Raw genomic sequence first — 15206 nt, 5'->3', positions numbered from 1 at the left:
TAGGGTGCCGGTTAGCGTTTGGGTGTGGATGAGTCAAATAATAGTATTAAATAATAATAATACTTGACCCACCCTCACCCAAACACTAACCGACACCCTAACCCACATATTGAGCATTGCTTAAGAATTATTTCAACAATGTGGTAGGATTCTAGACCAGCGCCTAATGTAGGTCTTCAAAACGCAGCCTACAAATTGTTGATGGATAAAATAAAGTACCAAAACAATTTACTGAAATACCAATAAACATATTCGGCGCTCTTTCACTTATGTACGTGAAAAGTTATGCAAAAAACAGAACAAAATAATACCGCATACCACAACGCATATTGTTTGGGTTAGGGTGCGGGTTAGCGATTGGGTGAGGGTGGGTCAAGTAATATTATGTTTATTATTAATAATAACTTGACCCACCCTCAACCAAACGCTAACCCGCACCCTAACTCAAACAATATGCGTTGTGGTATGCGGCATTTGAAGAAAGTTTTTTTTTTATTAATTTTTACTAACAATAGTGAAAGAGCGCCACATATTCCAGTTAATCAGTTTGAGGAAACGATTCCAGCGCAAAACTATTGGTACTCAAACAATGCCTAGTATATAGTTTAGCTACTATTCCTTTAGTATGTAGCCAGGTAAGATCTTCTGTCAGTTTGTCTAGAGTTGTTGTGTGCACAGCGCCAATTTTTGTAATGTTACTTTTTCAAAATTAAGGTTTGTAAAACAAATCTGTGGTGTGAACCTGTCATACAATGCAGATTGCAGGGTATGCAAGACATAATTGGATTTATTTTTAAAAGAAAGTTCATGTATATATTTAAAGTCAGGTTTCTATATTTGGTGAAGGTAAATAGCCTAAACTGAATGCAAAGTTTAACAACTTTTCAGGAGTTATTTTTATTCTAGATGTAGCCTTTATGTATTTCTCAAATATTAAAAATGTGCCCTAGTTGAAACACAACAACATGGGCTGTGGGTCAAGCAAGTCTGTGCTTGTATCTCAGCAAATACCTTTGCCTGAAAAAGATAAAATTGCTGAGGAAATTCAAGAAGGATTTCCTCAAGTTACAGTCGAAAATGAGACAATCAATTTACCTCTAAGTTCCAAAATTGATGACTTTGAACCAAATCCAAAACTAACAGAAGATATTCAACCAATATTAAGTGAAAAACTTGACACACAAATAACAGTTGCTACAAAAAGTGAAATACGCAAAGATCCTTCACCATCAAATTCTAAACAATCCAATGAAGATTTAAGCAAAATCACCTCTGAAACCTTTTTACCTGAACATGATAAAATATCACACCAAAATGATTCAAAACCTCAAGACACTGTAAATCCAATCAACTCGACACCAAAAGAAATTTTGCCAAAAGAAATAAAAACTTCTGAAACCAAAAGTGAAACAGCTGAAAGTGATTTTGTCCAAGCGCCAAATTTACCAAATGATGCAGCTTCTACTATAGATGGAAGTTTATGCAGTGATATTACAAATGAGGATGAGTTTGCAGAGAACATTCTTTGTGATGTCATTGTTGGTGATGTCATCGGTTCACTAACAACATTTCCTGTCGAAGGTGAATCAGCAAAAAATGTAACAGTAGAGTCAGCACAAACAAATGATAACACAGAAAGTAATATTGGTGCAAAAACAATTGAAGTTTTACCTGAAGCAAAAATGCAAGGAAATAAAGATGCCAAAACTTTACCAACAAGTCAAGAAATACATGTTAAGGATGAAACAAGCAAATTGAATCAAGACCATACAGAATCTGCAGCAGAACCAGCCATTATAGAAACAAATGTGCCCAAACATATTGCCATTATCCCAAGTTCAGGTACAACTCCTATTGTCTGTGAATATATTGAAACAGAACCGGACCTTAAGTTGCTTTCATCGATGCGACTTGCATGCAGCGCAACCAGTAGCAACCACATATGCGATCTTGCAACCAGGGCATGTTCACTTCACCTGCACAAATCACTGCCTTTTGTATCAAACATTGTTGCCTCAATGCAAAGCCTGACAAAACTTGATGTTAGTGGAAATAATTCCGGTCCTGTTGCCGTACGTACCATTCTCTCTCTGCTGGCCTCATGTGGCCAGATTGAACAATTAGACTTGTCCGATAACATGGCTGACTCGGAGTGCGCTGAATTTGTCGGGAAATTTATTCGCGATTCCACAAAATTGCGGTGGTTAAATCTGGCCGGGAATCAGTTTGGTAAAGAGTCGCTGAACAAAGTGTTATCTGCTTCAATAAGCTTCACAAACTCGCTGACCTATCTCAATATAAGCTCCTGTGGCGCCATCAACCTCCACGGCTTGTTTGAAGCAATACGACAAGGTTACTCGCAAAACTCACTCCAACTTACATACCTTGATGTTTCAAACAACACAATAAACGACGGGCTTCAGCTCGGCATTGATCTCTCACTGATACTTGAAAGTGAAACTTGCCGTCTTCAAACTTTAAACATTTCAAGCGTAGGGCTCAACGCTGCAGGATGTGAGGCTCTTACCAGTGGGATTAATTCAAATTCGTCACTTATAGAGTTGTTAGTCGGAGGGGCAGAAAATAACCTGAAGGATTTTTCTGCTTTGATTCAATTTTTATTTGCATCTCACAATTTGTACAAATTAAGTTTAAAAGCTATAAAATGCAATGATGATTATTTTGCAGACAATTTTCCATCGTTTGCAAGTTGCAATACAACTGAACTTCATTTAAATAGTTGTGGATTAACAAATAATCTGCTGAAAAATGTTGCTAAATCCTCGCCAGGATCATTGTTAAATGTTGAAAAACTGAATCTCTCCAACAATGTGGATTTAACTCAAGATGGAATTGGGTATTTCAAGGGTTTGTGCGGAGACAATTTAAACAAAGTTACAGACCTCAGTCTAGCTGGAATGGACATAGAGTACTTACCAGAATTTCTTAAAAGTTGTTGTATGAACTTAAAAAAGTTAGACTTGCGAAAATGTAGAATTCCTGCGGATTTGCTTGCAGAGATCTCAAGCATACCACAATCTCTTACACATCTCATACTTGATGGAATCAAAATCAGCAGAACAGCAGTATTAGACAATTTAATGGGCTTAAACTCGCCACACCGGTTTGAGAAACTCAGCTTAGCAAACTGTGGACTTGTTGATGCAGATTTAATGGTTTTATCAGACACATTAACAAGGTTAGGACCTCCACTGCAAACTTTGACCCAACTTGATTTATCATCAAATCGTTTGACGGAAAGTTGGGTTTTATCATTTGCGAAAAACTTGATGTCCACAAAAAATCACCCCCTGACTTCAGTTGATCTTTCAAACAACCAGATAAAAGATGCCGGGGCGATAAGTTTAAGTGAAGCCACGTTGTCCGCATCTGTGGAATCAAACGTAGCAAACTTGTCGCTTGCAAATAACCTCCTCACATCTAACGGAATAAAAGCACTGACATCAACACTTCGATCGAAGATGAGAGGAATTTTATCGCTTGATGTGAGCAACCAAAAGCAAGGATTAAATGAAGACGAAATTGATGAAGTGATGGAAACTGTCGCCTCCACACTTGGATTTGATGGCGAGGTTGGAAACCAAAATATCCCAGATATTTCACACAAATTAAATGTCAATCTGACAAAACTTGGAGGTTCTATCGGGGAGAGAGTCAAGTCTTTTAACTCCGTTGCAATTAAAACAGACTTTGACAAAGTTTGTCGTGGAACAGCGGGTTTGGGCGACTATCTGCAAATTGGTGCCGGCATCCAGAAAAATAACTCGTCGGAAAGTTCCCGAGAAAAACCTGCATTCACATCCTCGGAATGGAAAACAATTGTAGGTTCCGATTCGCCAACTTGGCTCCAGGTTGACGCAGATCGCAGAAGTGGAGTTTATGTAAACCATCTCCCCGGAACTGCCACGATTCAGCGGTTAGAAGGAATCCTCGAAATGGAAGCGGATTGCGATGTTAAGGAGGTTTATTTGGTGAAAGACCCGGTCATGCGGAAACCAACCGGAGCTGCTTGGGTCCTGTTCAGTGGAGCGGAAAGTGTCGACAAAGCGCTGTCATGGTTCAGCGACGGTGAGGCGGTCATGTACGGCACCGCGTTCAGTGTAAGCAGGATCAACATAGAAATCATAGATGAAAAGGAGGGCGCAGAGATTGTAGCGAAGCGTGAACTATTAGCTCGTGAAAATGAGCGACGCAAACTTGAGAACGAGGACCGAGAAATGATGGATGAGAGCCAGCGGTTAGCGGATGAGAGGGCCGCGTACCGAGAAGCTCACCCTGCGTACCAGAACGGAAGGATTTGGTGAAACTCCAACATATCCTGGTGTTTTTACGATATTTTGTTTATTTATAAAAAAACTGTCGTCACTGTGATGCACTTATTTGCCGAACACAGTCTGTGCTACTAAAAGAAAGTTACCTAAAATGTGATTCGCCTTTTTGTAAAATAATTTAATGCTTTTTGTTAAAACATGAAACAACTTTTTTACATTGTTTTTATTTGCAACCAAAATGTTGATGTATGTTACTAAAAAGACAAAAGCATTTTAGGTTAGCAAAGTGCAATTCATAACACACATTCAATCTATCAATTAAACTGAAAATGTAAAGTTATTTAAGACACAAATTAATGTGGTAAATCATGAATTTGCAAATATTCAAGTTTTTGCACAAATAGGAAAAAACTTAGCAAGACAGATCTAGAGTGAAAAGAAAATATTTTTCCAAAATAGCGCAAGTTTTGTCCTTATTGTGTATAAAACACCTTTTCATGTTTAAATGGCAGTATAGCATTTGAAGCAGCCCGGACTTAAACAGCATCCCACAAATTGTTGGAACAGCCTTGATTTTCCTCCCTCAGCTGTTAGCATCGGCGGGCTGCACTCCCTCCTGTTGTAGCTCCATCTGGTGTTGAAGCCATTCTTGTTGTTCTTGTTCTAACTGCTGCTGACGAGCCTGTAGATCAGAGTGTTATTAATAAACCAATCAAACATCTTGTAGAAAAACTTCCAACCATATCTATAGAAAAGGCCTGTCTATTGCACTAATGAGATATCACTGTTCTTTGGTGATTTAAATTTCGTTTTGGTAGTTGGCGCTTTCACAAGAAATAATACTTCAGTCAATTTTCTGTTATGTCAACAATGTAATTGATTTTTAATTTTTAGTTTTTGGATTTTTAGTCCTCCCAAAAAACCTTGCCAATTTCCATCTAAAGTACATCCTTTCAAGGAAAGTATTGCAACAAAAAATATTCAGTTGTAAAATACATTAAAACCCTTGCTTGTAAGATATGCCTCTTTTATCTGAAACAAGCAAACATAAGCATCTTTCAAGTAGCATCATGTTATGTTTTTCAGTGACCCTGGTATTTTAGGTTTTTTACCAAAAACTATGTTGTGCAGATGACAAAATAGCTTGTAGCCATATTATTTTGTGACCAAGAAAACCTGCGTAAAATCATGTAATTTGATTGAGATTTCATCCATAAAATACAAAGCAGGGTTATAATGTGTCATATTTTATGGTTTTAAAACATGTACAGATATCAATATTATTTGTTATTAAAAATTTCTCCTTTGTTGATGCAGCTTTTATAATTCATAACACTTAAAATTTAATTTGCTGAATAATGTAATTTTGTTTATTTTAAGTTTGGACTTTTCTTCAACAAAAACAAGTAGTAATCAGTAACTGATAAAAACAAATTTAGAAGTGTTTTTTGGCAAAGTCGAACCTGAGCGAAGAGCTCCTGTTGTTGTCGTAGCAACTCCTCCTCAGGAATTCCCAGATTCTCGAGTCGAGAACTTCCTCGACGTTTCTTCAGCGCGACGTGTTTGCACTCCGCTAAAACTTCACGACATTCGTCAACGTACGAGTTGAAACCAAGGTTTTCTAGAGCTGCAAGAAAGTAGAAGCGTCAGACCAACAACATGCTTCATTGTTCATAAGTTTAATGCAAACTATTTGTTGGTAAACATTTAGGAAGTTATTTTAACAGAAAATTGATAAAACTTAAGATTTTGTATTCTACTTATTTTACGCACTTTTTTTCATAAAACGTTTGTGACAGCTGACTACAATGAAAAAACATTAAAAAGAAAGGAAAAAGGAAAATAATATAGAAACAATTATCCACTACCATGTTTTCAAAATTAAATTTATTTTAAACCAAAAGTTGAGTTTCCTTAAAGAAAACATTCTAAACTGCTGCTGCCAAGCAATTATCTAGAATTGCCAGAAGGTCAGTTTTCATTAATTATTTTAACTTGAAACCAAAATTATACACAAGATTATATATTTGGCACAAAAAGTAGGGACGTACCGTCAATGACGTGTTCTGGCATTATTGTCTTCTTGATATTTTTGTTACAAATCTCATTGGCTTCAGATGAAACGAGATGAATAAATTCATTGCAACAAGCGACAATCAGCTCACGTGCTTCATTTGACACCCTCACCTGGAAAAACACTAAATATTTAAGCCAAGTCACCTGGTTGGATTTCAGTTCCTTTCCCCAAAACAATGTTAAATAAAGTAATTGCTTTCCACCATTTTGGGGCCCTAATGATTTGCATCACTTTTTAACCATAGTTCTATACTCAGAAGAGACTAGAGCTATATAACCAGGGTCCACATTCGCCACAAAGTCTTTGAATTGATTTACATATTGAAATGTCCCTGAAAAAATGTCTTTTTTATTTTAGCTTAAGTTATTTGAATTCATTTTATTCCCTAGCAGAGGTTCCCAGTTACAAGGGGGAGTTTTGGGTCTTTTTAAAGTCCTGGTGCAGAAAGTTGAAACTTTCCTGGTAATAACATAAACTTGTGAAATAATGTATGTATATTAGGAATTAATATTTTATGTTGAGCTAACGACAAAACTGGATTTCATTATGATACAATATGTTGAAACGTCAGATGTTTTAATTGCAGTAGCACAAAGTAGTTTGCACAAGTGTGTTTAAACCTTAACGCAATTATTGTTGTTTGTAAATTATACATTCTGTTACCTATACATGCCTTAGTTTTTTAATAGGCACCTACGTCATTAATTTAGTTCAATTTATCAACATGCTCATGTAAATTCTTTCAGTGAATGTATGTTAGCCAACCTAAAATATGACTGACAGCTCATCGCAACGAAGGTGAAGACAATATGAAGTTAGACAACGATTAATATAATACTTTACTGTGAAGCATGAGGGGGGCAATATGAAATAATATTGAGCCCTAGAGGGCACTAGTGTAAAAAAGGTTGGGAAACACTGGACTACAGTCCAACTCAGGAATAGAGTTAGACTATTCGGCGCTGGTCTAGAATCCTACCACAACGAAACACCATTTGGGTTAGGGTGCGGGTTAGCGTTTGGGTTAAGGTGGGTCAAGTATTATTATTAAACAAAGAATATAATAATACTTGACCCACCCACACCCGAACGCTAACCCGCACCCTAACTCAAATTTTGTGCGTTGATTTTAGAACTGTGGTAAGATTCTAGACCAGCGCCGACTATTCAATATACTTAGTGGCTTTGTGCCTAACTAATGTAAAGATAAAAAGCAAGATAATTACCTGAGGTAATGTTTCCCTGATGAGCTTGTTGATCGCTGCTCTAGGCAAGTTTAAATCGTCTTCATCAGACATCACGATTACAAATGAATTTTTCCTAAATTTTTTTCCCAAAAATCTTATTTTGGGAAAAAACGTAAACAACAAGTTACGTCAAGCACACAGGGACGTTTATTAAAAGCACTCAACCGTATTAAGCTTGCCATTGAAGCTTTAAATTAATATTTTTCTTTATGTGTCACTTTACAGACTGGAAACAATGTATAAGGTTTTCAAACTAGATAAATATAAATCAAACATATATATTGCCCGTAGCAATACATTGGATTTGGATCCTGTTAACACGTATGGTTGCGAGTTGGGTTCTTGACGTTGGATTGCAACGTAGTTCAACATAAACAAAGAGAAAATAAACCTTTATAATGATGTTTTTATTTTTTTAAGAACAAATCTTGTTTATCTATATACCTACCGTCACCATAATATAATATATGACAATAAATTTAATGTAAAGTGTAAAGTTATTAAATACAGTTTGCCTACTTAAAATATCTATTTGATTTTTTTGTGTTTTTCGCTCTTCTGTCGCCAAGGAGCCGAGCACTCGATGGCATGTTTACCAATGTCATCTCATCAACTATGCAAATGCAACTATACAACCTAAATATTCAATTAAGTCCATTATTTCGAAAAACCCTAAAACTATAGGCAACCACATTTGAACTATAAGAAACGTTATTTTTCGTGCAATAATTTAGATGAGATACTAATTTATTGTAGCCTACCTAGTCCAGACTCCAGATATGAATTACAATTTAACGCCATTCTATCCTTAAAATTATTTACAAATATCAAATTTTAGCCTCGTAATCTAAAAAAAGAAACCTTTAAAGTTAAACAATAGTTTCAGACATTCTAAATCTAACCTAAACCAATATATAATAACTCTGACAGTTCTTTCAACACTCGTTATGTGGGAATCATCAAATACATTCAAATGTGAAGATCTACTTATTTCGAATATTACTTCAATTAAAATTTTCAGAACTCTCCAAAAATGTAAGTATTTAGACGAAACGATTTTGCTTTAAATTTAGATCAAGGATGAAAGTAGAAAAATTTTGCCAACAGAACGATAAAAATTTTAACAAAAGACGTCATAAAATTAAGTTATACACTTTAAAAAATAAAATACGAGTTTGTTTAAACGCCGATGTATAAAAATGTAGAATTTGGTGAAATGTCTCGAAAGCCACAACCAACAGTTGCGTTCGATGTTCAGTGGCACGATTAATGACTGGTACACGTCATAATAACTCTTGCCCAGTTAATTACAGACATCGCCGATGAAACCACAATATCGAACAAAACTTTTCGATCGATATTTCTTTGTTTAAGATTCCACAACGCCAGCAAATCATTTGTAACTGAGCAATGCAGACAGTAGTGGTTATTTGCTTAATGTAGCTTATCATTGCAGAATCGTAAACCAAGACTTTATTGGCACAATGTTGGACACGAATTGTTTTTTTGGAGCATAATGACTTGAAGTTGTAGTGAGCCGATACAAAAGAGGGTAGCATTTTTTTACGTTTCAACTAGTTCTTTGTTCATTTTCAGCATATGTTGTTACAATGTAAACAGGGACGGCGGAGCGATTCAGGGCAAGGGGGGCGAATTTTTTGGTAAGGGCAACATAGACCGCAGGCGAGCGTAGCGAGCCGAAATATGGGGGGGTCCGGGGGTACTCCGCCGGAAAAATTTTTGCGGTCACGCCCTCTAGATTGGCTTAAAATGGTACCAAAAATGTTTTAACAGATGTCGACCATGTCATTTTACGAATTTTTCTGCATTTTTCCGTAGCTCAAGCCATTCTCCTTCTTTTGTTCTATTGTTCTCTTTTTTCTAAACAATATAAAATTTAAGAAACTTTTAGTACTCGGCTTGAGCCAAGTTTCTTATAAAAAAAATGCATGTACAACACTGCTTTATGATTTCCGTCGCATAATATTTAACGTTGTGAAAGCAATATATCATTTTTCATGAAAAGGGCACTTTTGCCCCCCTTCCCCCCCATAGCAAAGGGCAGGAAAGGCGCTTGCCCCTCCCGCGGCCCCCCTCTCCGGCGTCCTGAATGTAAAGTTCTCGCAGGTTAAACGAAAATCTGTAAACAACGCGCTTATATTTGTTGAATATACGTTTAAATTGTTGAGCTTATTTAACTTTTATTGTATGATTTAAAGCACCCTTGCACATACGATCAGTATTTCATCCACTTTTACATCAAAGCCGCTTTAAATCAGTCCCTTATGAGAGGAATTTTGAGATTTGCTTTTATTTAGTTTAAGTGGACTCATTTTTTATGATAATCGGGATTAGGTATACTGCGGTTGCTAGGCAACCAACCTCAAAAAAATATTCCTTGAAAGTCCCTTTATTACGCAACAAGCGCTTATTACCGTAAAGCGCGCGCTTTCTTGGTTTATGAAATCCTTAACATGTCTTGAATATAATCCAGCGCCGCATAATTTCACGCGCGGGCGGGCTTTTATTGCTTAAGGGATTATCACCAAATTGCATGACGCACATTTTCACGGGTCAGTGGTTGTGAACAAATACAGCACATTATGACGAAATAGTCGCCTTTAAGGAGTCCTTAAAACAAGCATAAAATAGTATTTTATGTGACGTAACAACATGGTATGTGACGTAATAATGTCCAGCTTAAATGTTGCAAGAGATCCCGATTGCGGCTTTATTTTTAATCACAAGGTTTTGAGGTCGCAGTAAAATGTTCGATAATGCGAAGTAAATGGAATTGTGTGAATGTTCTAACATAACAATGCGCATTATTGTCGTCATAAAGACTGGAGGTTGCAGTGGAACGTAGATGATTGTTACGTAGAAATGGGAACATTCTACTAGATCAGTTTTGTTCTACAAAGGACTGGTAACTGCAAGGCAGCGTTTCTTAACCGGTGCGATATTAAAGATTGCCAGCAGGCAAATAACATGTTCAAAAAAGTTTTTTTATATGTTTGTTTTCGTTCTGTCTTGTCTTATCTTATTAATACAGCACTTTAAAAATAAGGCAATTATGAGGCCTATGGAGCTTACTAACTGTCCAATGGAATATTTACAAAATATTTTATTTTTCCATTGCATTCGAGATTGTGATTTTTCCAGGATTGCGCAAACTTAGCCTTAAAATATTCATGCTCATTTAAACAAGCATTTGCTATATAAAAATTATTGGGAATGCTGATTGTAAACTTTCTAAAATTTGGTCATACGCTTTATAAAATCGGGATAAAAATGTCGCCTAACCAGGATTTGTAAAGCACAAGTTGACCCATTGTTGCGTCACAATGTCCACCGTACGTCAGACGATCAGAAGGGACGCCCCCGCTTTCGATACCAGGACGAGGAGCCGAAAAAACGAAGTAGCGGGACGGGGAAATCCCCCGAGCAACTTCGTGATGGGGTTGTTGACCTTTAACCTTTTCGTGAGCGTTTTGCTCGCTAGTTTGGTGGTTCACCTGGGTAAAGTTTAATTTTTGAACTTTTATTTAATTTCTCTTTTTCATTTACTTACTTTTTGACTCAACTTTTACGTTTTCTCAGTTTTTGACTTTGCTGGATTTTTTTCTTAAATTTTGCTTTATTTTACCTAAACTTTTATTCAATTTCGCCTTAAGTTTTATTAATTTGTACTTTTTCGACTTTATTTAAATTTTACTCTTTCCCTTTTTGAAGGTTTACTTTATTGATTTATTGATTTATTATTTTTTATTTATCTTAGTGTTTTATTGTTTGCTCCACAATAGGAATCGAGAACGCGCGAAGATCGCTCGAGAACATTCAATTGTTGTCCAACATTCAACAAATAAAGGCCAATATGACGTCACTCAACAAAGAAGAAGTTAGTTTTGTTTTGCCACAAATTTGTTTAACATCTGCACAAAAAGGAAAACTATTAGATAGATAAATTATTGCAGAAAATTAATACTTAAATAACGAAAATATTCTCACAAAGGACCAACTTATTTCGTTTATATTTTTTACAATATCAAATGATTCAGAGATGATTGGGTTATTTTTAAATTTTCTCGTATTGCAGAAGGGAATTTCCCCAACAATAGAAGCAAATTGCAGCTCTTTGTGCCACCTAGTGTCCAACAAAGCGCTCAAAATGGCGACTGAAGCGCTACAACTTGCCAATACGAGGTAAGCGATGCATTTTCACATTTCGAACGGACCTTCAAACTGAACGACAACTTATTGAAGCTACTAAAGTTTTATTGCATAGTAAATATTTCCTTTGCATAACAACAATCAAGTCATAAAGTTCCCCACAAATTTTTCGGTCCTCAATCGTCAACCCCGTCATTTATCTGGAATTTTACAAAAATATTCTGTGACCCCTGAAAAGTATGGAGACCTCTGATCTAGTACTTTGTCGCTTAATCGTCCATTTATCACAGAGTTTAACATTTTGCCACATTTGCTGTTCGAGCTACCGACAGTTATAAAAATGACGTCATTCCACTTAATGGAGTCACGGATGAGTGGTTTGTGTCATTCTCATGAGACCAAAGTGATAAAAAACACCCAAATTATATCTCCGACTCGAAACTATGTTTAAATTTTTATCTTATTTCCTTAATTTTTTTATATGAGAATAATTGTTTTTTACACCATTTTTTGGCATTTCATCATTTATCTATGTTATTTTTTATATGAACCAAATTAGTTGATAAGGCACGAACACAAATCACAAGCGTGAAAGAAGACGCTAGCTGCATTAAAAACAGAACTCTGTTTTAGTTCCGAGGGTCGTTCGTTCGATTCCCAGCACCGGCACTACCGCGCCCGATTCAACCAGCTCCTGGCATCCATAAGATCACTGGAGGAGTCGCACGATTTCATCCGGGAGCAAGTAAACCAACGCTTGGGGGTGGTAGAGAGCAGGAACAACGCCCTCAAGCGAAACCGAGGTAAATCCCCAAGGTTCAGGGTTCGAATCTCGGCTCGGTTGGTTACGGTGGAAATCGAGAAATTGTAGTACGCGATACCAAGTGGTTATCGTACGATACTTGGGTGGTATCGGTGCCAATCCAATAACAAAATAGTAATAGGGTATTATACTTGTTGCATGCAACACAAGGTATATTTTTCCCTGACGTCGCTGCCAATTGGCTGAGATTCAAACTTACTGGCGTTGGAATTCGTTATAACACTGAAACCAGAAACACAGTAGTTGTTTAAATATTTGTTTCTCGTACTTCAAGCAAACTATTTAAACAAACCGTTCAATAAAGTTTTGTATCTCTCAGGAAACGTGATCGCGTTCCACGCTGTGCTAAGCAAACCAGTCAACCCCACGCCGCAAGGTGGCATCATTGGGTTCGATGACGTCACATTCAACCAAGGGGCGGGTTTCGACTTCGGGGTTTTCCGGGCGCCGGTCCAGGGCGTCTACGTCATCATGATTGACGTTGTGCTGACGTCACGACGCAAGGCCAAGTACGCGGGCTGGGAGCGACCTCTGAACATCACACTGAGGGTGAACCACAAACCGACGCATCACTCGTTACGTCATCATTACGTCAAAGACCGGGTGCTGAGCGCGCAGCTTGGCGCCATCTTGTGGCTGGGCGCCGGGAACAGCGTCGACGTTTTCGCGCATGGCTACAGCAAGTGGGCGCTAGGGAGCGGGTCGACCATTTGCGGTGCCATGGTCGGGGGAAGTCCCTGAAGCGAGATCTCTCTTTGTTTTATCGGTTTGGGGGATTTTGTGCGTTTGTCAGAAGATTGTTTTAACTTTACGATTGTGCGTTTTTAAATACGTCCATTACATTTCGTCAAACCATAAATCAACTTGACAAAGATTGTCAAAGTCAAAAAAGGTCGAGTAGATCGACAGCATCTTGATTAAGACGTTTCGATGCGAACTTGTATCATCTTCAGTTTATGTTTTCACTGATAATGATTTACTCGAACTTTGGTTTGAGATTCATTTTCAAGCTGCTTCACCGACCCCTGCAATGTGTTTACTAAACCTACCACGTCGGGCATTTAGTGAATTTCTAACTTATTAAGTGGATTGAAACAAAATGACCACAGAAAGCATAAAACCCAAACTAGCGATCCTGTAAACAGCTGGAATTGCTTTGGCTACCTTTTATTTCAAGTTATCTCAATTCTACTGAAGCCTTCCATCATCCTGTGACGTGATGCTTACGTCATGACGTGCGACCCCGCAATGCGTGAAATGTGGGAAAACCCTATAAAGCCAGCTGCTTCGCGCCAACTTGCGAAATTTGGCGCCTCGCTAGGTCACGTGGTTTGTGACGTATTTACCGAAGAAGAAAAGAAAGTGACTGAAACCTTGGTCTGGGATTAAATCAATGGTGTCAGAACTTTTAAAGGAAACCATCAATTGCATAAACATTTTGTTGTTATTTCATTTTGACTGCATAAAAAATATGTGTGATTCCCGTTGCGTATCTTTGGAAGTTTCTTAATTTACCGCCAGCCAACGTTGGACGTTGGTTTGTACGTAACGACAATCAAAACAACAAGGGTCAGCATAACATTCAATTTACTGGCAAAGTACTGCTGTGGTTCACAGGCTGTTTGACAAAGTTAGGGAAACATTGAATTGAACAACCATTTTTTTGTTATTTATTTATCTTTATTAAAAAAATATGTCACGGTTGATTAATTGAGTCAGCGGGTCGTAGTTTGGTAACCTCTTGTTCAATCCATCTCGGTTTAATCTATGGAAGTCAAAAGAGTGAGATCTAATTAAAATTAACACTCAGTTGTTACTTCGGAGATTTTTGCACTCCAATGTTGCGACGTACTTAATCGACTGCGTCAATAAATCGGGCTCTTGTGATGTAACAATGACCTTAATTTTGACGTCATAAACTCGATTGTTTGCGCTTCGAAAAGTGCGAACAAATGTGGCGCGAAGTCGTAAACCGGGAAGTGACACAGTTGTTTGTGGTTGAAGTTGTGAGGACGAATATATTAAAATTTAGTTCAGCTTCGTAAAATAGCTTTAAATGAACTCTAAAACTGTTCAAACCTATACAGACTAATGTTGGAAACCGATAAAGATTTATTCTGAACATTCAAAATAATTCCTACTTTGTACGGGCTTTGATAGTTATTCTACGTCTAACTACAACCTCCAACCAATACGACCAAAGTTTCGTGTTTTATAACTTGCGCCGTGTGTTTTATATTTTCACTTTTTTTGCTGCAAATACAATTAAACGGCTTAAAACCTTCATTTGTGATTATGTACAATCCCACAAATGTAGCGGAAATATTACTTTCAAGCCGTTTGAGTTTCGGTTTGGCAACACTTGGAACTTGGTACTTGGAACTTCGAATTAAAGCAAAGATGTACGAAAAATAGAAGAAAGAATAGTTCTTCGATTGTAACAACGTCGAACTTAACTTAATATTTTGATCGATGGTTAAAACATGTTTGGTTTAATCAAGAAACAATATCCCATTATTACGTCAAAAGCACAAAAATATTTTTTGCACATATCCATTGAAAACACAAGCAAAATGGCCGCCTTAGGGGGGGGCGAA

The 15206-nt window shown here is 37.2% G+C and overlaps 3 protein-coding genes across 3 annotated transcripts; 2 read left to right on the top strand and 1 right to left on the bottom strand.

Moving 5' to 3' along the window:
- The first annotated feature begins 910 nt into the window (after positions 1 to 910).
- Positions 911 to 5467, top strand: LOC146134702 (uncharacterized). Its single transcript, XM_083397572.1, has one exon. The coding sequence runs from the start codon at positions 966 to 968 to the stop codon at positions 4323 to 4325; it is 3360 nt and encodes a 1119-aa protein (XP_083253698.1). The 5' UTR covers positions 911 to 965; the 3' UTR covers positions 4326 to 5467.
- LOC146134701 (protein Dr1-like) lies at positions 4491 to 7723 on the bottom strand. Its single transcript, XM_083397573.1, has 4 exons — positions 7596 to 7723; positions 6344 to 6479; positions 5756 to 5919; positions 4491 to 4974 (listed from the first exon to the last, which is right to left on the bottom strand). Exons 1-4 carry the CDS (start codon positions 7665 to 7667, stop codon positions 4876 to 4878), a joined length of 471 nt encoding a protein of 156 aa, XP_083253699.1. The 5' UTR covers positions 7668 to 7723; the 3' UTR covers positions 4491 to 4875.
- Positions 7724 to 10960: 3237 nt separating this feature from the next.
- On the top strand, positions 10961 to 13350 carry LOC146134700 (uncharacterized). Its single transcript, XM_083397885.1, has 5 exons — positions 10961 to 11135; positions 11420 to 11514; positions 11713 to 11819; positions 12420 to 12589; positions 12929 to 13350. Exons 1-5 carry the CDS (start codon positions 10961 to 10963, stop codon positions 13348 to 13350), a joined length of 969 nt encoding a protein of 322 aa, XP_083254011.1.
- The last annotated feature ends 1856 nt before the right edge of the window (positions 13351 to 15206 follow it).

This window comes from Ascidiella aspersa, chromosome 9, assembly GCF_963924565.1.
Source record: "Ascidiella aspersa chromosome 9, kaAscAspe10.2, whole genome shotgun sequence".
NCBI lineage: Eukaryota > Metazoa > Chordata > Ascidiacea > Phlebobranchia > Ascidiidae > Ascidiella > Ascidiella aspersa.
This window is presented reverse-complemented; position numbering and strand designations above follow the sequence as displayed.

Coding starts and splice junctions, on each gene's coding strand:
- LOC146134702 (XM_083397572.1), top strand. CDS start 966: ATGGGCTGTGGGTCAAGCAAGTCTGTGCTTGTATCTCAGCAAATACCT.
- LOC146134701 (XM_083397573.1), bottom strand. CDS start 7,667: ATGTCTGATGAAGACGATTTAAACTTGCCTAGAGCAGCGATCAACAAG. Junction 6,480..7,595: donor TCAGGGAAACATTACCTCAG/GTAATTATCTTG, acceptor GTGTTTTTCCAG/GTGAGGGTGTCAAATGAAGC. Junction 5,920..6,343: donor GCCAGAACACGTCATTGACG/GTACGTCCCTAC, acceptor ACTTTCTTGCAG/CTCTAGAAAACCTTGGTTTC.
- LOC146134700 (XM_083397885.1), top strand. CDS start 10,961: ATGTCCACCGTACGTCAGACGATCAGAAGGGACGCCCCCGCTTTCGAT. Junction 11,136..11,419: donor TAGTTTGGTGGTTCACCTGG/GTAAAGTTTAAT, acceptor GCTCCACAATAG/GAATCGAGAACGCGCGAAGA. Junction 11,515..11,712: donor CGTCACTCAACAAAGAAGAA/GTTAGTTTTGTT, acceptor CTCGTATTGCAG/AAGGGAATTTCCCCAACAAT.